Source organism: Gopherus flavomarginatus, chromosome 3, assembly GCF_025201925.1.
Source record: "Gopherus flavomarginatus isolate rGopFla2 chromosome 3, rGopFla2.mat.asm, whole genome shotgun sequence".
NCBI lineage: Eukaryota > Metazoa > Chordata > Testudines > Testudinidae > Gopherus > Gopherus flavomarginatus.
In genome coordinates, this window is record NC_066619.1 from 47,132,151 (window position 1) to 47,151,726 (window position 19,576).

Here is a 19,576-nt window from a genome sequence, read left to right on the forward strand (position 1 = left end):
AACACTTAGAAAAGAGTTTCTCGTTGGTAGAAGCTAGTGACAGGAATGGTTCTATTTTAGTGGCCTCTCTTTGAGTGCTTTGCTTGTCACTGCACATTCATATGCTTTGTGCATTGGTTTCTTCCCAGGCTTGTAGGTAAACCAAAGAAATTGTGTGCTTTAGGGAATGTGCTCTCCGAAGTGGTCAAGGAGTTCGTTACTTTATCTGCATATTCATTCTAGCATTGTAGTTTAGTCCTGAGCACATTACACAGTCACAAAGCTCAACTGCCATTTCAGATAAACTGCTGGTGCCTGCCTGAGCAACTTTCATTAATGAGGAACTTTCTATAGCTATCTAGCCAGATACTGTGAAATGTTGCAGGATTAAACCAACTGTTCTAGTGGATAACAGGTACAAGTAGTAAGAATGTTGATTTGCTGCTACTGTCCATAAAAGTTATGTATTATTCCTTCCTGGCTGCATACATTAAAAAAAGAATGGTTTTATACCTGTTACCAGATGATTAGCATAATGCAACAGCTTTCTTCAAATTTCAGCTACTACATTTAACATATGGGCACAATAAGTTTCATGAAGATCATGAGCAGAACAGTTTTCAGGATTCTATTACATGCTTTTCTCATATAAAAAAAAGTGGCATTATTAGTAACAAAGACACTAGCCAGAAAGAATGGGTTCTCAGCTCTATAAAATGCTGAGAACCACCGTGTTAAAAACTTTACTATTCACATAGTAATAGGAATCTTAGTAATCTTCCTAAAGATGGTCCAAAATTGGAAAAGCTCATGTCCAAACCTTCCCTAAATTTTGTGGGAATTGGCTCCAAGAACAAAAAGGACCCTACTTTCCAGCTCTTGAAAGACTTCAAATGCAGCAGAATTTATGCTGCCTTTCCACACCAAGCTTCGTCACTCTCGTAAGAGGCCGAGATTCTTTTCTGAAGAATTTCTTGCATAGTTTATAGCTGCACTCCAAATTGAGGAAAAAACAAAGGTATCCAGAGTCCTATAATACTCCTGCTGGATACTGCCTGCACCATGTTTCTATATGTAACTCCGGAGCTGCAACATAGCTTCAGGAAGGAGACGTGTCATTTAGCAATATTGACGTGCATTCTAATACAAGTGGTTGGGTGGGCAATGACTTTTTAATAGTTATACATGGATTGAGCCTTTAATTCGTTTGCACTTTCACACAGAACTTACAGTACCATCAAATTGAAACAAAGTCCTACCTGAACAGGATCTTGTGTCAATCTCATGGGCCCAATTTGTACTTCTGTAGTTGAAGCCTGCTAAATGAGAGAAATGCAAGAGTTATTTTCAGTTTCAGATCACATTAATAGATAGGATTTTGCAAGAAAGATCAAACAGAATAATAAAAATGTGATTCTATAATACATTCTGAAGGGAAGAAAAGCACACGACTAACAGCCTTTTAAAAAAAACTGTTTTATGGGTTTGTTTAAATAAGTGAATTTCTTTTTAAAACGCTTATTTGAAAGCTATGGGTTTAGGGCTGTTTTTTTTTTTTTTTCTTAAACTATGGCCTACAGAAATTCCAGGAAAATGCTTCACTGCTATGCCTGGCAGAATACAAAGAGGAAACATCCGCATTAATTCATTATGATAAGTGCCAATACAATAAAACTGACAACATTTATGTCTGGTCAGTTGTTATATTACAAAGAAGTTGGACTGTTGCTTTAGACCGGTTTCTTGTGCAGTTTGATGGAACTTAATATACTTTTTCTTTATACTAATGATTCATTTCCCTTGAGATCTTCTTAAATTCACAGAGTCATAGAATATTGTCACACAGACTAAACAATGCACAGGTCCTCCCACACCAATATCTAACTGCAGTGGAAAGTCAGAATGCCCTCAAGCTACTTCTAATCAATGGGCACTTTATTTAAAAATTGTCACTTCTCAGAGAGCGTAAATCTCCGCTCTCCTGTTCAGTGACCACCCTGACTGCCTGTTAAAGGTAAGCTAAAGAAATTGCTCCATGAGTCAGATATAAAATGAAATCCTAATTCCAGGCAGGAGTGCTAGGACCTTTATATGTGACCCAGGAACCTGGGAAGCACAGTATTATATTGCTATAGCATTCAGTACAGGTGTCTTTTTGTTCTTAAATCTGATATCTTGCAAAGAATTATACCTGAACATTAAATGTGTATAATTTTAGTGAACTGTTTTTAGTTCCTTAAAGAATATGATCCCTGTTTAGTATTAACATAGTGTTACCTGCACGTGAGAGACAGTATAATTATGTAGTTATGACTGACATGTTTGGCTTTCATGCATCACTAAGCCTTGATTCTTCTCAGTTCAATACACATCAAAGGGTGTTCACACCATAGGCACTACTCCAAGACATTAAACTCCAAAGAACTTATCACTATTTCCTAATAAGTAAGCTACAAACCCTGTAATTAAGAGTTCCTTTTCTCACACAAAATATTGAAAGCTACATAAGAACATAAGAATGGCCATACTGGGTCAGACCAAAGGTCCATCCAGCCCACTATCCTGTCTACCGACAGTGGCCAATGCCAGGTGCCCCAGTGGGAGTGAACCCAACAGGCAATGATCAAGTGATCTCTCTCCTGCCATCTGTCTCTACCCTCTGACAAACAGAAGCTAGGGACACCATTCCTTACCCATCCTGGCTAATATCCATTAACAGACAACCTCCATGAATTTATCCAGTTCTCTTTTAAACGCTGTTATAGTCCTAGCCTTCACAACCTCCTCAGGCAAGGAGTTCCCCAAGTTGACTGTGCGCTGTGTGAAGAACTTCCTTTTATTTATTTTAAACCTGCTGCCCATTAATTTCATTTGGTGGCCTCTAATTCTTGTATTATGGGAACAAGTAAATAATTTTTACTTATTTACTTTCTCTACATCACTCATGATTTTATATACCTCTATCATATCCCCCCTCAGGGCTTGGCTACACTCAAAACTCCAAAGCGCACCCATGGGAGCGCTCCCGTGGCAGCGCTTTGAAGTGTGAGTGTGGTCGCAGCGCCAGCGGTGGGAGAGAGCTCTCCCAGCATTGCATGTACTCCACCTCCCCATGGGGATTAGCTTGCAGCGCTGGGAGCTGCACTCCCAGCGCTGGGGCACTGTTTACACTGGCGCTTTGCAGCGCTGTAACTTGCTGCGCTCAGGGGTGTGTTTTTTTCACACCTCTGAGAGAGAAAGTTGCAGTGCTGTAAAGAGCCAGTGTAGCCAAGGCCCCAGTCTCCTCTTTTCCAAGTTGAAAACTCCTAGCCTCTTTCATCTCTCCTCATATGGGACCCGTTCCAAACCCCTAATCATTTTAGTTGCCCTTCTATGAACCTTTTCTAGTGCCAGTATTGCTTTTTTGAGATGAGGAGACCACATCTGTACACAGCATTCAAGATGTGGGCATACCATGGATTTATATAAGGGCAATAAGATACTCTCTGTCTTATTTTCTATCCCCTTTTTTATGATTCCTAACATCCTATTTGCTTTTTTTGACCGCCCCTGTACATTGCGTAGATGTCTTCAGAGAACTATCCACGATGACTCCAAGATCTTTTTCCTGACTTGTTGTAGCTAAATTAGCCCCTCATCACATTGTATGTATAGCTGGGGTTATTGATATAATAGGCATCACAGAAACCTGGTGGACTGAGAGCAACCAATGGGACAGTCATTCCGGGGTACAAAATATATCGGAAGGACAGAACAGGTCGTGCAGGGGGAGGAGTGGCACTATATGTGAAAGAAAATGTAGATTCAAATGAAGTAAAAATCTTAAGCGAATCCACATGTTCCACAGAATCGCTATAGATAGAAATGTCATGCTCTAATAAAAATATAACATTAGGGATCTATTATCGACCACCTGACCAGGACAGTAAAAGTGATGATGAAATGTTAAGGGAAATTAGAAATGCTATCAAAATTAAGAACCCAATAATAGTGGGGGATTTCAATTATCCCCATATTGACTGGGAACATTTCACTTCAGGACGAAACGCACAGATAAAATTTGTCGATACTTTAAATAACTGCTTCATGGAGCAGCTGGCATGGGAACCCACAAGGGGAGAGGCAACTCTAGATTTAATCCTGAGTGGAGCACAGGAGTTGGTCCAAGAGGTAACTATAGCAGAACTGCTTGCAAATAGTGACCATAATATAATAACATTTAACATCCCTGTGGCGGGAAGAATATCTCAACAGCCCAACATTGTGGCATTTAATTTCAAAAGGGGGAACTATACAAAAATGAGGGGGTTAGTTAAACAAAAGTTAAAAGGTACAGTGACTAAAGTGAAATCCCTGCAAGCTGCATGGGCCCTTTTTAAAGACACCATAATAGAGGCCCAACTTCAATGTATTCCCCAAATTAAGAAACACAGTAAAAGAACTAAAAAAGAGCCACCGTGGCTTAACAACCATGTAAAAGAAGCAGTGAGAGAGAAAAAGACTTCCTTTAAAAAGTGGAAGTCAAATCCTAGTGAGACAAATAGAAAGGAGCATAAACACTGCCAGCTTAAGTGCAAGAGTGTAATAAGAAAAGCGAAAGAGGAGTTTGAAGAACGGCTAGCCAAAAACTCCTAAGGTAAGAAAATGTTTTTTAAGTACATCAGAAGCAGGAAGCCTGCTAAACAACCAGTGGGTCCCCTTGACGATCGAAATACAAAAGGAGCGCTTAAGGACAATAAAGTCATTGAGGAGAAACTAAACGGATTCTTTGCTTCAGTCTTCACGGCTGAGGATATTAGGGAGATTCCCAAACCTGAGCCGGCTTTTGTAGGTGACAAATCTGAGGAACTGTCACAGACTGAAGTGTCACTAGAGGAGGTTTTGGAATTAATTGATAAACTCAACATTAACAAGTCATCGGGACCAGATGGCATTCACCCAAGAGTTCTGAAAGAACTCAAATGTGAAGCTGCGGAACTATTAACTAAGGTTTGTAACCTGTTGTCACGGACTCACAGATCGTGCCCACTCTTGGCCCTGTGCGGTCCGTTGGGGGTGCCCCTTTTCGTCAGACAGCCCTTCTCGGGGGTCCACTCTCTCTCGGGGTCAGGCCCCTCCACCTCCTGGAGCCCCACCTCTCTGAGCCTTAGCACGTCTGTCTCTGCCGTGGGCCCCCTCCGGGAGTCCACGCACTCTGGACCCCCTGGGCCTCTTCACCCCCGAAGGGGCTGATGCAACCCTGTTCTCTAGACCAGAGTGACTCTCAGCCAGCATAAAACAGGAGGGTTTATTGAGAGTTGAACACAGCACAGGAAACTCTCAGGGCCCAAGGCCTGGCCTCTCACAATAACAGCACATCCCAGTCTTCCTGCATCCAGGTGGGCTCTGCCTGCTTCCCCTCTCCAGCCCCGAGCCCCCCTGCTTCCCAGTTGGGCCTCTGATATCCCCGGCCTCAAGCCCCGCCTCTGTCCATTGTCTTCTCTCCAGGTAAACAGGGTCGTAAACAGGAAGGCCCAAGTCCCCTCTCCTCGCAGCTCTCCTCTGGCTGGAACCGGCTGGTCAGGTCACCGGGGTCCTCTCTCTGCAGCCCATTGTCCTCCCACTGGCCAGAACTGGTTCTGTCTCCTGGGCTGGAGTCCCGAGTCCCTCTCCAGTCCTCTGTAACAACAAACTCCCTCTCCCCTCACCTCGTTAAACCAGTAACACCCAGGTACATTGAGTCCCATCCCCTGTACATGCAAACCCTGGAAAAGACAGAAAACCCCAAGAAACCCCCCCCCCCCCCCCACCTTCATCACACCTGTCCTTTAAATCGGCTTCGGTATCCAATGACTGGAAGTTAGCTAATGTACTGCCAATATTTAAAAAGGGCTCTAGAGGTGATCCTGGCAATTACAGACCAGTAAGTCTAATGTCGGTACCGGGCAAATTAGTCGAAACAATAGTTAAGAATAAAATTGTCAGACACATAGAGAAACAAACTGTTGAGCAATAGTCAACATGGTTTCTGTAAAGGGAAATCGTGTCTTACTAATCTATTAGAGTTCTTTGAAGGGATCAACAAACATGTGGACAAGGGGGATCCAGTGGACATAGTGTACTTAGATTTCCAGAAAGCGTTTGACAAGGTCCCTCACCAGAGGCTCTTACGTAAATTAAGCTGTTATGGGATAAAAGGGAAGGTCCTTTCATGGACTGAGAACTGGTTAAAAGACAGGGAACAAAAGGGTAGGAATTAATGGTAAATTCTCAGAACGGAGAGGGGTAAGTAGTGGTGTTCCCCAAGGCTCAGTCCTAGGATCAATCCTATTCAATTTACCCTTCATAAATGATCTGGAGAAAGGGGTAAACAGTGAGGTGGCAAAGTTTGCAGATGATACTAAACTACTCAAGATAGTTAAGACCAAAGCAGATTGTGAAGAACTTCAAAAAGATCTCACAAAACTAAGTGACTGGGCAACAAAATGGCAAATGAAATTTAATGTGGATAAAGGTAAAGTAATGCACATTGGAAAAAATAACCCCAACTATGCATACAATATGATGGGGGCTAATTTAGCTACAACGAGTCAGGAAAAAGATCTTGGAGTCATCGTAGATAGTTCTCTGAAGATGTCCACGGTGTGCGCAGAGGCGGTCAAAAAAGTAAACAGGATGTTAGGAATCATTAAAAAGGGGATAGAGAATAAGACTGAGAATATATTATTGCCCTTATATAAATCCATGCTATGCCCACATCTCGAATACTGTGTACAGATGTGGTCTCCTCACCTCAAAAAAGATTCTAGCTCTAGAAACGGTTCAGAAAAGGGCAACTAAAATGATTAGGGGTTTGGAGAGGGTCCCATATGAGGAAAGATTAAAGAGGCTAGGACTCTTCAGCTTGGAAAAGAGGAGACTAAGGGGGGATATGATAGAGGTATATAAAATCATGAGTGATATTGAGAAAGTGGATAAGGAAAAGTTATATACTTATTCCCATAATATAAGAACTAGGGGTCACCAAATGAAATTAATAGGCAGCAGGTTTAAAACAAATAAAAGGAAGCTCTTCTTCACGCAGTGCACAGTCAACTTGTGAAACTCTTTACCTGAGGAGGTTGTGAAGGCTGGGACTATAACAGCGTTTAAAAGAGAACTGGATAAATTCATGGTAGCTAAGTCCATAAATGGCTATTAGCCAGAAAGGGTAAAAAATGGTGTCCCTAGCCTCTGTTTGTCAGAGGATGGAGATGGATGGCAGGAGAGGGATCACTCGATCATTGCCTGTTAGCTTCACTCCTCCTGGGGCACCTGGCATTGGCCACTGTCAGTAGACAGATACTGGGCTAGATGGACCTTTGGTCTGACCCGGTACGGCCGTTCTTATGTTAAAAACTGCTCTGCAGCCTTTTTAATGTTAAGTGCCAGCAGTCTGGTTCCATTTTGGTTTAGGTGGAGTCCATCTCTCCTGTATAGACTCCCCTTATCCCAAAAGTTTCCCCAGTTCCTAATGAATCTAAACCCCTCCTCTCTACACCATTGTCTCACCCACGCACTGAGACTCTGAAGCTCTGCCTGCCTACCTGGTCCTATGCATAGAACTGGAAGCATTTCCGAGAATGCCACCATAGAGGTCCTGGATTTCAGTCTCTTCCCTAGTAGCCTAAATTTGGCCTCCAGGACATCTCCTACCCTTCCCTATGTCATTGGTACCTACATGTACCACGACCACCGGCTCCTCCCCCGCACTACACATAAGTCTATCTAGATGCCTCGAGAGATCCGCAACCTTTGCACCAGGCAGGCACGTCACCACACGGTTCTCCCAGTCATCACAAACCCAGCTATCTATGTTTCTAATGATTGAATCTCCCATTACTAACACCTGCCTTTTCCTAGCGACTGGAGTTCCCTCCCCCAGAGAGGTAACCTCAGTGCAAGAGGATACCCTGACACTATCTGGAAGGAGGGTCCAATTATGGGAAGGTTTCCCTCTGCTCCCATTGACTGTTCTACTTCCCTGGACCTTTCATCCTCCTCAACAGCGTAGGGGCTGTCTGACCAGAGGTGGGATAATTCTACAGTGTCCCAGAAAGCCTCATCAACGTACCTCTCTGCCTCCCTTAGCTCCCCTAGTTCGTCCACCCTGGCCTCCAAAGCCCGTACGCAGTCTCTGAGGGCCAGGAGGAGCTCCTTGCACTGAATGCACACATATGCCACCCGCCCACAGGGCAGGTAATCATACATGCTTCACTCAGCACAATAAACTGGGTAGCCCCTACTCTGCTGCTGGGCTTCTGCCTACATTCTCTCCTACAGCTACCTAAGTTAATGAAAGGGTATTGTTTAAATCAAGAAGTTTTGAATATAGTTTAGTTTACAGGTTTTAAAGAACGGCAAGTGAACCTTGCCCCCTTCCCAACTCCCTTGCAAAACTCCCTGTTAGCAGACCTGGTCTCTTGCTCACTGCTTTATACAGCCCTGGCCTTCTTGATAGCCCTGTCCACTGACTAAGGCTCAGCCAATTAACAGAGGCTTCTAGCTTACACTGTGCATTTGATCTATTGCCATGTGCAAACAGAAGTTACATTTGTGACGGGATCCCCCCCCGAGATGCAGCTTGGAACTGCGGGACCACTATGCCCCTGAATTCTCTTCAGCCTGGGCTGTCTCTCACAATGCCTTGCTAGTGACCAGCAGCAAACCGCTCCAGGCACTGTAATCACTCAGCACACAGCATGTGGAACCCCACACCCAGCTATATTGCATGAATGCTCCCAGACCTACTCATGAATCACAGAGAAAGGCACCAGCCCAGTCCTGTCACCCCCCTCCCCCAGCACTGAACCCCAGGAACATACCATCTTGCACTGCTCAAGATGGGCAGTGCAGATTTATTAATTGGTTCACCATTTCAACAATGGAAAATGGACATACACCAGCCTTTGCGAAACCTGAGCAGATTCACCACACACTTCATACGAGCTCACTGGTAAAGATAAACAATTACATTTATTGACTATAAAAGATAGATTTTAAGTGATAGGCAAAAAGTCAGAGTTAGAAAATAACATAAGCACAGTCTAAACTCTCAACCCTATTAGACTGGGCAACACATAGGCTAAGCAGGTTCTCACCCCACCTGATGTTGCAGTCCTTAATATACAGGTTTGTTCCTAAAACTTGGGCCAATCTCCTCCGTTGGAGTCCTGTCTTCTCAGTGTCTTAGGGCTTGTCTACATTGACACTTCACAGCACTGCAACTTTATCACTCAGGGTTGTGAAACACACACACACGCACCCCAAGCACAGCAAGTTTCAGCACTGTAAAGTGCCAGTGTAGACAAGTGGGAGCGCAGCTCAGCTATTCCCCTACCAGCGCTGGTGCCATAACCACTAGTTGTGGGAGCGCTGGTGCCACAATGCTTTAACATTGCTAGTGAAGACATGCCCTTAGTTGCTTCCAGCATAGGTGTTGGCAGGAGAAGGCCCCACATGGCCCCCCTGTGTTTGGTTTTATACCCTCAGTCCATGTGTTTGGAAAACACAAGTCCAGGCATGTCTGGGGGGCATTGCTGGTCTCCAGGTAAGGTTAAGCAATTCCAGTGGTGTGGCCACATGCAGGCGAGTCATTGAATTGTAGTTCCCTTGCTGACAATGGCTGTTGATGGGTTTTTTGACACCACGCACAGGCATTGGTTACTTTCCTTGCTGTTGCCTCTGAGGTGCTAATATCTGGCTGATTCCCCAACTTACCGCATATTTTAGTGACCATACAACATAATTCTCATAACTTCACATGCATTAATGATATACATATATGGATAGAGAAATGACTTTCAGCAGGTCATAATCTTTCCCCCGATGCATATAAAGCATGCCTTGTAAGGTAATATCACAATTATATACAGATGAGGAATATGGCAGGTTACAGGGTGCTCCTCCGAAGTACAGAATGTCACAACATTGCATGTGTTAGGTTATCAGAATGGAAATGAAAATTAATAATTAAATGTTCTGCGAAATTATGAGTGCATAATGAGGCTAGTTACTGAGGGATAGCTTTTAAGGAGATCTTGTACTGAAAGTCAATGGCGATGTTATGTGGCAACAAAACAGTTGTTCAGACAATCTCCTGAGAATCATTTGAACAAACTAACTAAATATATTAAAAAAAATAAATTGTATATGAAGTTTTGTGACAACCAGAGCACATCATAGAGACACACTAATGATCAAACCTTCCAGTGCCTCCTAACTACAGTGTCCCAGTGACAGATGGCACAGACCCTTTGGAATCCGCCAAAATGGTTCTTGTGGCAATCATACACATTTTATCTAATAAAGAGAAGCAGCTTCGGCCTCAACAGTGCAACAAGAGGACTAAAGGGGAGCAAAGAGCCAAACGAGCTCTTCTGTCAATTCCAGATTTAAAAAGACAGTGAGATCCCTTTGGAAGCTGATAGACAAAAGGCAGCTACACTTTATAACTAATCATGCGGTCTATAAAAATAGGGCAGTTTCTAGAGGAAGGGGAACTGATCTCAATTTCTCCAGATGGTCAAGGTGTCAGCTCAAACAACTCTTAAAAATCAAGCCCATATGCTGCATAGCACTGTCAAAAAAAGTTTCACTTAACACCAGTTTTGCTCCGTCTCTGTTAGCAGAGACGACCACTACTGTTTTAAGCACTATATATGAATTAGATCTGCTCTGAGCAGGATTAGATCATTCAGAGTTTATAATGCATGTGGTAGCTAGCAGTCCAGCTATACTAAGTTTCTTAGCCTGATTTACCTCAGGGGAAACTATTAGTAGTTGTGGGATTGTTTTGAAATGTTTCCCTAGTACAGACAGGGCTTATTTTATTTGTTTGCATGTACTTTGGTTTATTGATACAGGCAGCCCAGAGGCATCAGAAAGAGGTCGCTGAGTAACAGCTCTTTTGTTGATATCCAAACCAATGAGAGTGGCAAACTGATCACCATACACATCTACATTTCTGATTCGATTGTTATGTCTTGGACAAAACAAGGTCAGGTGTCCTCAGTGATATACAATACAAAAAACTGGGAAAGCAGAAGTAGTTCATCAGCAGGGTTTTTGTTTTCATGCTTCTGGCTGTATTCTGCACAGCTGATGCTGGAGCTGGGAGCTGCTATACCAGCTCTGACAGCACAGGTACTCAGGAGAAGCATACCACAAGCAACTGCCTGTGTGAAGGAAGTTTTCTGTGATTTACAAATACAGATCCCAGTCCTGTAACTGGCTTTCATTCAAGGCCCCAATGAAATCAAAGCAGCTCTGTGCAGACTAAAGAGTCTGCCTATCTGGAGTCAATTGAATTAAGGCCACAGTTAAAAGAACTTTCCAAGTGAGTCTTCTGTTGTTAAGCTTTCAAATTCTGATTCTTATTCATTCTTGCAAGAGTTCAGAAAGTAAAGCTGTGTTTATACTTTATTAGTTTTTACAAAAAACATCAGAACTTACATTTTCAGGACAAGTTTTTTATGGTGAAAACTGCTGTTTGAAGTAAAAAAACCACTGCTTTGTGTGGCTCAAACTATTAGAGGCATGATCACATGATACAACTTTCATGTGAAAGAGAGTCTCTTGCACAGGTGGTAATGCACAGCAATACTCATGCAGGTGTGCCTACACAAAGATATATGCACAGAAGAGAAGGCAGGGTTGAGACTCACTGAAAATCAGCATTCCGATTTACTCGCCTTAATTTTTTTTAAAAATACCCTAATCTCCAGCAATGTCTGCCAGACATGTTACAGTTAAAGCACTTGATTGTGGAACCAGTTTAGAGATCTGGAATGCTCTAAAGAGTGCCAGACAAAACAGTTATACACTGAATACCAGACTGTATCTAATATTAAGCAAACTAATAAAAATCTCGGATCGGCAATCTCTTCATTAAATTTGTCATGCTACTGAAGAACTATAAGATCCCCTGCCTTAGTTATGCTTCTGTATTTGAATACACGCGTCCTCTAGCAGTAGTACCCTGCTTAGATAGTACAACAATGAGTGTGACAGAAGAACCTAGTTTAGGGGTCGGCAACCTTTCAGAAGTGGTGTGCTGAGTCTTCATTTATTCACTCTAATTCAAGGTTTCGCGTGCCAGTCATACATTTTAATGTTTTTAGAAGGTCTCTTTCTATAAGTCTATAATATATAACTAAACTATTGTTGTATGTAAAGTAAATACGTTTTTAAAATGTTTAAAAAGCTTCATTTAAAATTAAATTAAAATGCAGAGCCCCCTGGACCAGTGGCCAGGACCCAGGCAGTGTGAGTGCCACTGAAAAATCAGCTCGCGTGCCCCCTTCGGCACGCGTGCCATAGGTTGCCTACCCCTGACCTAGTTACATATTGCATGTAAGACATTGGGAATTGAACTACCCATCACTCATGGACTATTCAAAAATTTCTCTACCAAAATTCTATGTAAACTCATGCTGTCTGCTACACCTTCTCTCTCTGACATCTCCTTGTGGATGTCTAGCCATCAGCTCAACTCAATATGGCTAAAACAGAGCCCTCCCTGCTATCTCCTTTCTTGATCTCTGTGGACACCACCACCAACCTTGCTATCACTGAGGCCCATAACATGGGTGTCCTCTTTGACTGGGACCTCTCTCTCAGTCCTCATATATACATAATGTCTTACTCTTGCTGATTCTTTCTACATAACATCTCTAAGATACAGCTTTTCCTATCCATCCAACAGCAAAAACTCTCATCCAGGCACTCATCATCTTGCGCCTTGATTATTGCAACATCATTCTTTCTGGTCTTGACAAAGGCAATCTTTGGCTAGCTCATATCCATATTCAGTAAGATACTGAAAAGTTAATTTTCTTAGTTCATTCCTTTGAATCCTTCCACTGCAGAGCCAGCCCTAGGGGTGGGTGAGCAGGGCAGACTCTCTGGATGCCAACTTCTAGGAGTGATACAATGCTATGCACCCAGCTGTGCATTGCTGTGGGGATTCTGTTTGCTTGGTTGCCCTCTTTTTTGGGGGGGGAGGCGCTGAGCTGGCTAGGTGGTCAGTGGGGAAGGGAACCAAAAACATTCTCAGCCCCGAGCAAAAAACATAGGGCTTCCCCTGCTCCCATTGCTCCCCCTTCTGTATCATATCAAACATAAGCTAGCTGTCTTCCCTTTTGTGGCCCTTCATGGCCTATCTGCCTCCTACCTATCCTCTCTCATTCATTACCAAGGTGTCAGCTACCACCTCTAATCATCCCATGAAGCCTGTCTCCATTGCCCACTTGTTAAAATTTTCAAATAAGCCCCTCCCATGCTGCCCCTTATGCTCAGAAGGAACTCCCCATAAACATCCACAAAACGAACTCATTACCATCCTTCAAATCCTTCCATAAAAAACTCCTCTATCATGATGTGTACAAAAAAAAAAAAAGACAATCGTCAGGCTGTCGTGCACTGATACCACTGCCCAGCATACTGAGTAATACTATCTCTTTGTTTCCTTGTACTCGCCATTTGTCTGCCTGTATCCATCTATTGTACCTTGTCGTACTCAGATTGTCAGGAATGGTCTTTTTGTTCTGTATTTGTACAGCCTTTAGCACAGTGTGGCCCTGGTCCATAGGTAGGGCTCCTAGATGCTACAGGAATACAAATAATAAATATTTATGGATGGCTTCTTTGGTGTCAGCATCCAGGTAGATACAGATCATATGCTTGGGGAAAATGGATGTGTGCTGTCTGTCTTCCTGAATTCATACAACCTACCTCTCCTTATTCATTTTTTTCAGCATCCATTGCCCCTTCCCCCCCCGTACCAGCCAGAACATACTACAAAGTGATCACATCTACAGCCAGCACATGAGATCACTAATTTTTTGTCCAAATTTCAATGGTTTGGTTTTTATAAGAACCAAAAAGTTGGATTTTTAAAACAAAGCTTATCTGAATTTATACCAATTTTTTGTGCCTCAGCATACTTGATTGCCTCCCTCTGGAAAAATCCCTTATATACTTCGTGTAAGTATTAAAATGGCAGCATTGTGTAGGAGAGAGAACTGTAGGTTAATCATCATCCTTTCCCAAAATACTGGCATAGGAAAAGCAGTTCAAAATTGGCAGATTAGCCTTTAGAAAAATGAGATTTTCTACATTGTGAGGTATCAGTCTTGTTCTTTCATTATTAACCTTATTCCTTGCAGAACTAGCACCTTTCAGAAAGGAAACCGGGGATTGATAACTATTTGAAGATTATCTCCTTTCTTCATGATTGCCTCAGTCTAGATTTTCATAAATTAGATCTGGCTGCTTGCAATTTTTACCAGTATCCCTGAAGATATTTTTGGTTTGCAAAAGATTCAGATTGATTTTAGAATAACTTCTGTTTTTAAGATGATGTTTTATTTTAGGCTACTTTATTTTAAAAACAACTTTTTTTGTGAGTCACGAGAACTTGTCTTTTCTACAGCCTACCCTATGGAAAACTTCAACAAGCTCTGTCACTACAAAATATGCTTTCAAAAAGAGGAGACCTTTTCTAATGGATTAGCCTGGTGCTCAGTTAAGACATCTTCAGTATCTATGCACCCTGATTTTCTCTTTTACGCCAAAGCACTTTCCTGCTCCAATGGTTACTAAGTCATTCTGCAAATCAGAGATGGAATATTTTACCACATAGTTCAGAGGGCCTCCTTTTCACACGTATAGGCGACATTCATGACCCAAAATGAACTCAGGGCTTACAGCTGCTGCATATTACATTCTCTGTTGATAACTAGTTAAGAACAGAAATCACTTAAGCAGACAACGAAAAGGCATAATTTTCCAATCACCCATAGAACACTATTAAGAAGAGAAAAACCTTAAAGATTATACAATATGGGCCAAATTTTCAGCCCACAATGCCACAAATCAGATATTTAGGTCTGAGTCACTATGGCTTTTGTACCATATGCCTAAACTGAGTCACTGTACACTCTACAACCCTGCTCCTGCAGCTGACTTAATGCAGGCAGACTTCTTCACTTGCACAGAATCAATTGCAGGAGCCAGCCCTATGAGATGGAACCTCCTTTCTTTGTCTCGATTCTTCGCAAATGTTGTATCCTTGCTTGTGTGTCAAGTTAAAAATATAGAATACAATAGTTTGGGGCAGAAACTGTTTTCCTATTAATTTTCTGTACAATTGTATGCACTATAAAATAAAGTGACAGTGATCACACTGCTAAATAACTGCAGATGCAAAATCTGGCCCTATATGTTGTAAAATCACAATGATAAGAAAAGACAAGTAAGCCAGCTGTACATAGGTAAAGCTTTAAAAGAAGAAAAAAGGCAGAGGCCAGCCAGCATAAAAAGGGTACATAAAAAAATCTGAGCCTACCTTAAGAAGAAAGCAATTCAGAAAGGTAAAAGGCACAGACACCAAATTGCAAGCAATTTTAGATCAACCTCCTGAAACATCAAGCTGACATTTGTAGAATAGTTCCTTGAGTGCTAATGGAACAGATGTAGGTCTGGTATAAAAATGACAGCAGTAAGAATATTGCATTGTACCAGTTTTGTTTTTTAAACCATATTCACACAGAAATAGAAGCTCACCTGAAAATACATCATCGTTATAGGAATTAGACTTCTCATAGGAAAAAAAGTCACCGATGTGACTGACATTTATGTTGCTAATTTAGGCACATAGGAATTATCCATATTGGATCAGATCAGACAAATATCTTGTCTCAGACTGTGGTTCTTACCAGAAGCATCAAAGGAAGGTGCAAAACACAATCAAAATATAAAAGTAAAAATCTCCATACAGTGAATTCCTGGTCCTACTGAGGTCAATAAGCATATTGGACTTCTGTAGGGCTAGGATTTCACCCATAATGAATAATCATGTAATAACCTGCCCTTATGGGAAGTGTCTCCTTAGCCCTCAGTAGTCAATAGTTGGCTTGCACCATGAGAGTTCACCTTATATACATTTCTGTTCTCTCTCTGACTGTGGATGTTATTAGCCATATAAATATCTAGTTAATACAAAACATTTTTGGAGCAATAGACAGCTTGCTACACCAGTAAAATTACAATTATCCCAAACAGGGGATGATTCTCTTCACTTCTACCACAGTACATCAAAAACTCTGAGGAGATCTGGATTTATTCAGCCTCCCCCAGACATCTGGATAACTGAGGCTGTACTCTAGGAGCTGGAAACCTTTCCACACTATGCAGACAAATCTCCTCTCCCACACTTTTTTCTTACACATACACATCAAGGCCCAGATTCTGAGCCATGATCTCAGTACAGCTAATTTTGTGACCCCTGGAATCTAGTGCTAGCGGGGAAGGGTTTGGTCCTGTTTAAACTAGGGCAGCCTGGGGACCACTCTAGTTTATGCTTAGCTGAACACAGCCCAAAGGGGGCCATTCTAGCACTCTGAAACAGCCAGACCGAAGGGGTGATCTCCTGCCACATTCCCTTGTCCTCAGCTCTGTCCTCTCTACATCAGGGGCTAGAAGCAACTGGTTAACAGAGCTGCACCACCAGCTCCACATCCACACCTTTCTGCAGCTTCCTGCTACTCTTATAGGAGAATGACCTGATCCCAGCTCAGGTGTGCTTATTTAAGGGCAGGTCTACACTAGAACTACTACATTGGCGCAGTCTTTGCAGAACCTCTCCTGCCGACATATCACTGGTGTGGACAGTGCTTAGGTCCCTGTCATTTGTGTTGCTCAGGGAAGTGTCTTTTTCATACCCCTGAGCAATATAAGTTAGATCAACTTAAGCGATAGCGTAGACCTGCCTTTAGTAACTAGGGTTTGGCTAGCCTCAGGCCTCTAGCCCTTAAGCCTCAAGCCACCCTGTTACAGACTGTATTAATATAGAGGCAAGGTGGGAAAGGTAATATCTTCAGAAGACCTCTGTGTAACTCAGAAGTTTGTCTCTCACCAGCAGAAGTTGGTCCAATAAAAGGTATTACCTCACCACTTTGTCTGGGACCAACATGGCTACAACACTACATGCATTAATATACACAGTTATCCATTCAGGATGGAGACTACTGAAAAAGTAAGCATTTATTGCTTTTAACAAAAGCTTTTCAAAATACTGCAGGCTTCTTATTCTATTGTCTTAAGTGGCATTTTAAAGGGACATTTACTTAGTAGCGGTAGGAAGATTGCGGTGCCAGAGCAACATGATACTTGAGAAATGTAAATGGATGGTGCTATGGTTGCGCAAATCACTAAGTGTAAGGGATTGGCTGTGACAAAGTAATGTATCAATGGTATCTCATTTCAAGATCACAGCTACGTTTATATGTGGTCCGCCTGTTGATTTGAAGAAAGGCAATATTTTTTTCCTGAACACGAAAAATAAATCACAACACATACATAGACTGATGAATCCATCTGTTTCCAACAGCAGTTTGATTATGATTTGGTGACACACTGGAGTCAGTTCTGCACCTGATGCCACACATACATTAACTACTGTTTAGACTGTGTTACAAATACAGAAAGGCACAACGGGCCCTTCAGTATTTCTCCAGAACTAGGAGTCTTCTGTCACTCCAAGTATAATGGGAGTGAACTACTCACAAGTAAATACAGACTTTACATTCCTATGTCTTAATCCAGCAAGATATTTAGTTAGGCAGTAAACATACAGCTTAAGCCTTTTCACAAGCAGTGAGTTTTATAAATTGGGGGTATGGCAGGGGAGGGGTGGGGGGAGGAATTGTAACAAGATACAGAATGGCCATGAGGTTATTTTTGAATATTGTCTTTTTAAATGCAGTTCTCTCTGAAGACATATTATGTAGTTCCCTAGCACACCAGTTCACTTTGTTAAATATTTATTGGCACAACAAACTTTATTAGTGTCACCAAACTATTAGAAAAAAGACAAATCCCTCCAGTATCTGTCAAAGGTAAGCGTAATCTGTCCAGGATGGGTCTTCTCAGTGTCTCAGATTTCATTCTGTACAACAATTTGTTATTATTGTCCATTCTCGTTTCTGTAGCAGGATGAGTCACTTCTCACTGGTGAATCAGGTCAGATCTGGTTACGTCAATCTTACGAAAGGCTATTATAACTACTCTGAAGCACATCAGTGATGCAGACACTGAGGGAGGGGGAGGAGGGAGAGGAGAGAGAAATTTCTAAAAATATGGTTAGATACACCAGAATTTTGTAAAGGGTCTTGTCATCACCTTGTAATTGGTACATGGGTATAAAGTAAGTATTGACAGCATGAGAGCCTCGGGAGAGCAATGTGATCTAATAAAATATCAGTGAGTAACTATAGCTAAAGCAGTAATTGCAGCAGTAAGAAAGAAAACCCAGTGTTACAGTGAACAAAATAGCTCTAATGACCTTACACCAGGTCCTAAACTGGCTACTTCTGTGCAGCTTATAAAAGACTATTGGACTGCAAAATAATCAGTTACCTAACTTTAACGTAAACTCATCCTCCTCCAAAAAGTGAATGAGTGAACCGGGAGACTGTATGTGTCCTAGAGACTGCCAGATCAACATCTGCACCATGTGCAACCCAATGCCCTGTCTCATGCTGCAGGTGCGGGTAATGGAAGTTTAAAGTCTCCCTTCTGTGCTGTTACAGTGGGGAGAGGCATAATTACAGGGCTGTATGACGTCACTAGGCGTTTACTGGAACAGAATTATATTTGAAATTGCTCCCGGAAGTTAGGAAAGGTAGCAATTAAATATGTAATGATGACTACTGTTCAGGAGCTTTCCTCAAGTCTAACCTTAATCAGAAAAGGGCAGTTTTCCCCTCTCTCTTTACTGCATTTGGTGACTGCTTACTGGGTATTTCTCAGGTAAGACCAATTGGCTGTGTACTTCTCATCCTGGAATAGCCCCAAGCTCCACTACCACAATAGTAAATAACCGAGCCTCAGGGAGGCCACCTTGGTTGTTCTTAGTTGTGAGGAGAGTCCTTCACTTCTGGCACAGTTATACTGTACACTGTTACCATCAGATAGAAAAGACAAATAATCAGGCCCTTACCACAGGCCCCCAAACTGGCCTCTTGGGCCTGTCAGTCATGCTCTTGCCCGACTCCTCCCCCTCAGTTTGGGAGCCCTCTAAATGTCAAAGAAAAGCTCAGCTTTCATTTGAAAGTGAAAATTAAGTTTCTAGCCGTCTTCCTTGCAGACATGACCTTGAACACAGAAGCTCATTGCTAGGGTTGCAAGTTTGCCATAGTGCAATTTTTTCTGATGTTCATGGCTAATTCATGACTCTTCCTACAGCCACCCAGGTTTGGTGTTGAATACTCATAAAACGTATCTTTCCATTTTGGCAGGAACTTAGAGCAGTTCTTGACTGTAGGCACAGGGCTGCCTAAGCTGGCAGTGATACCATTAGAACAGGGGTCGGCAACCTGTGGCACGCGGGCAGGCTGAGCCGCTGCTCTGGGGTTCTGGCTGCTGGCCCCTTGCCAGCTGGGGTCCCGCCACTGGTCCCACTCAGCGCCCACTGCTGGCCTGGGTGAAGGAACCCCAGGCTGGCAGTGGGTGGAGACCCTGGCTGGCAGTAGCCGGTGGCTGAATCCCCAGAGTTGGGGTGGGCGGAGACGCTCAG

General features: G+C 42.6%; 1 protein-coding gene across 1 annotated transcript in view; it reads right to left on the reverse strand.

Moving 5' to 3' along the window:
- Nucleotides 1–19,576, reverse strand: part of PDE8B (phosphodiesterase 8B) — a 154,684-nt gene that overhangs the window by 71,255 nt on the left and 63,853 nt on the right. The window contains exon 2 of the mRNA XM_050943749.1: nt 1,239–1,298. Within this exon, the coding sequence (XP_050799706.1) occupies nt 1,239–1,298 (60 nt within the window). The remainder of the gene's footprint in view (nt 1–1,238; nt 1,299–19,576) is intronic.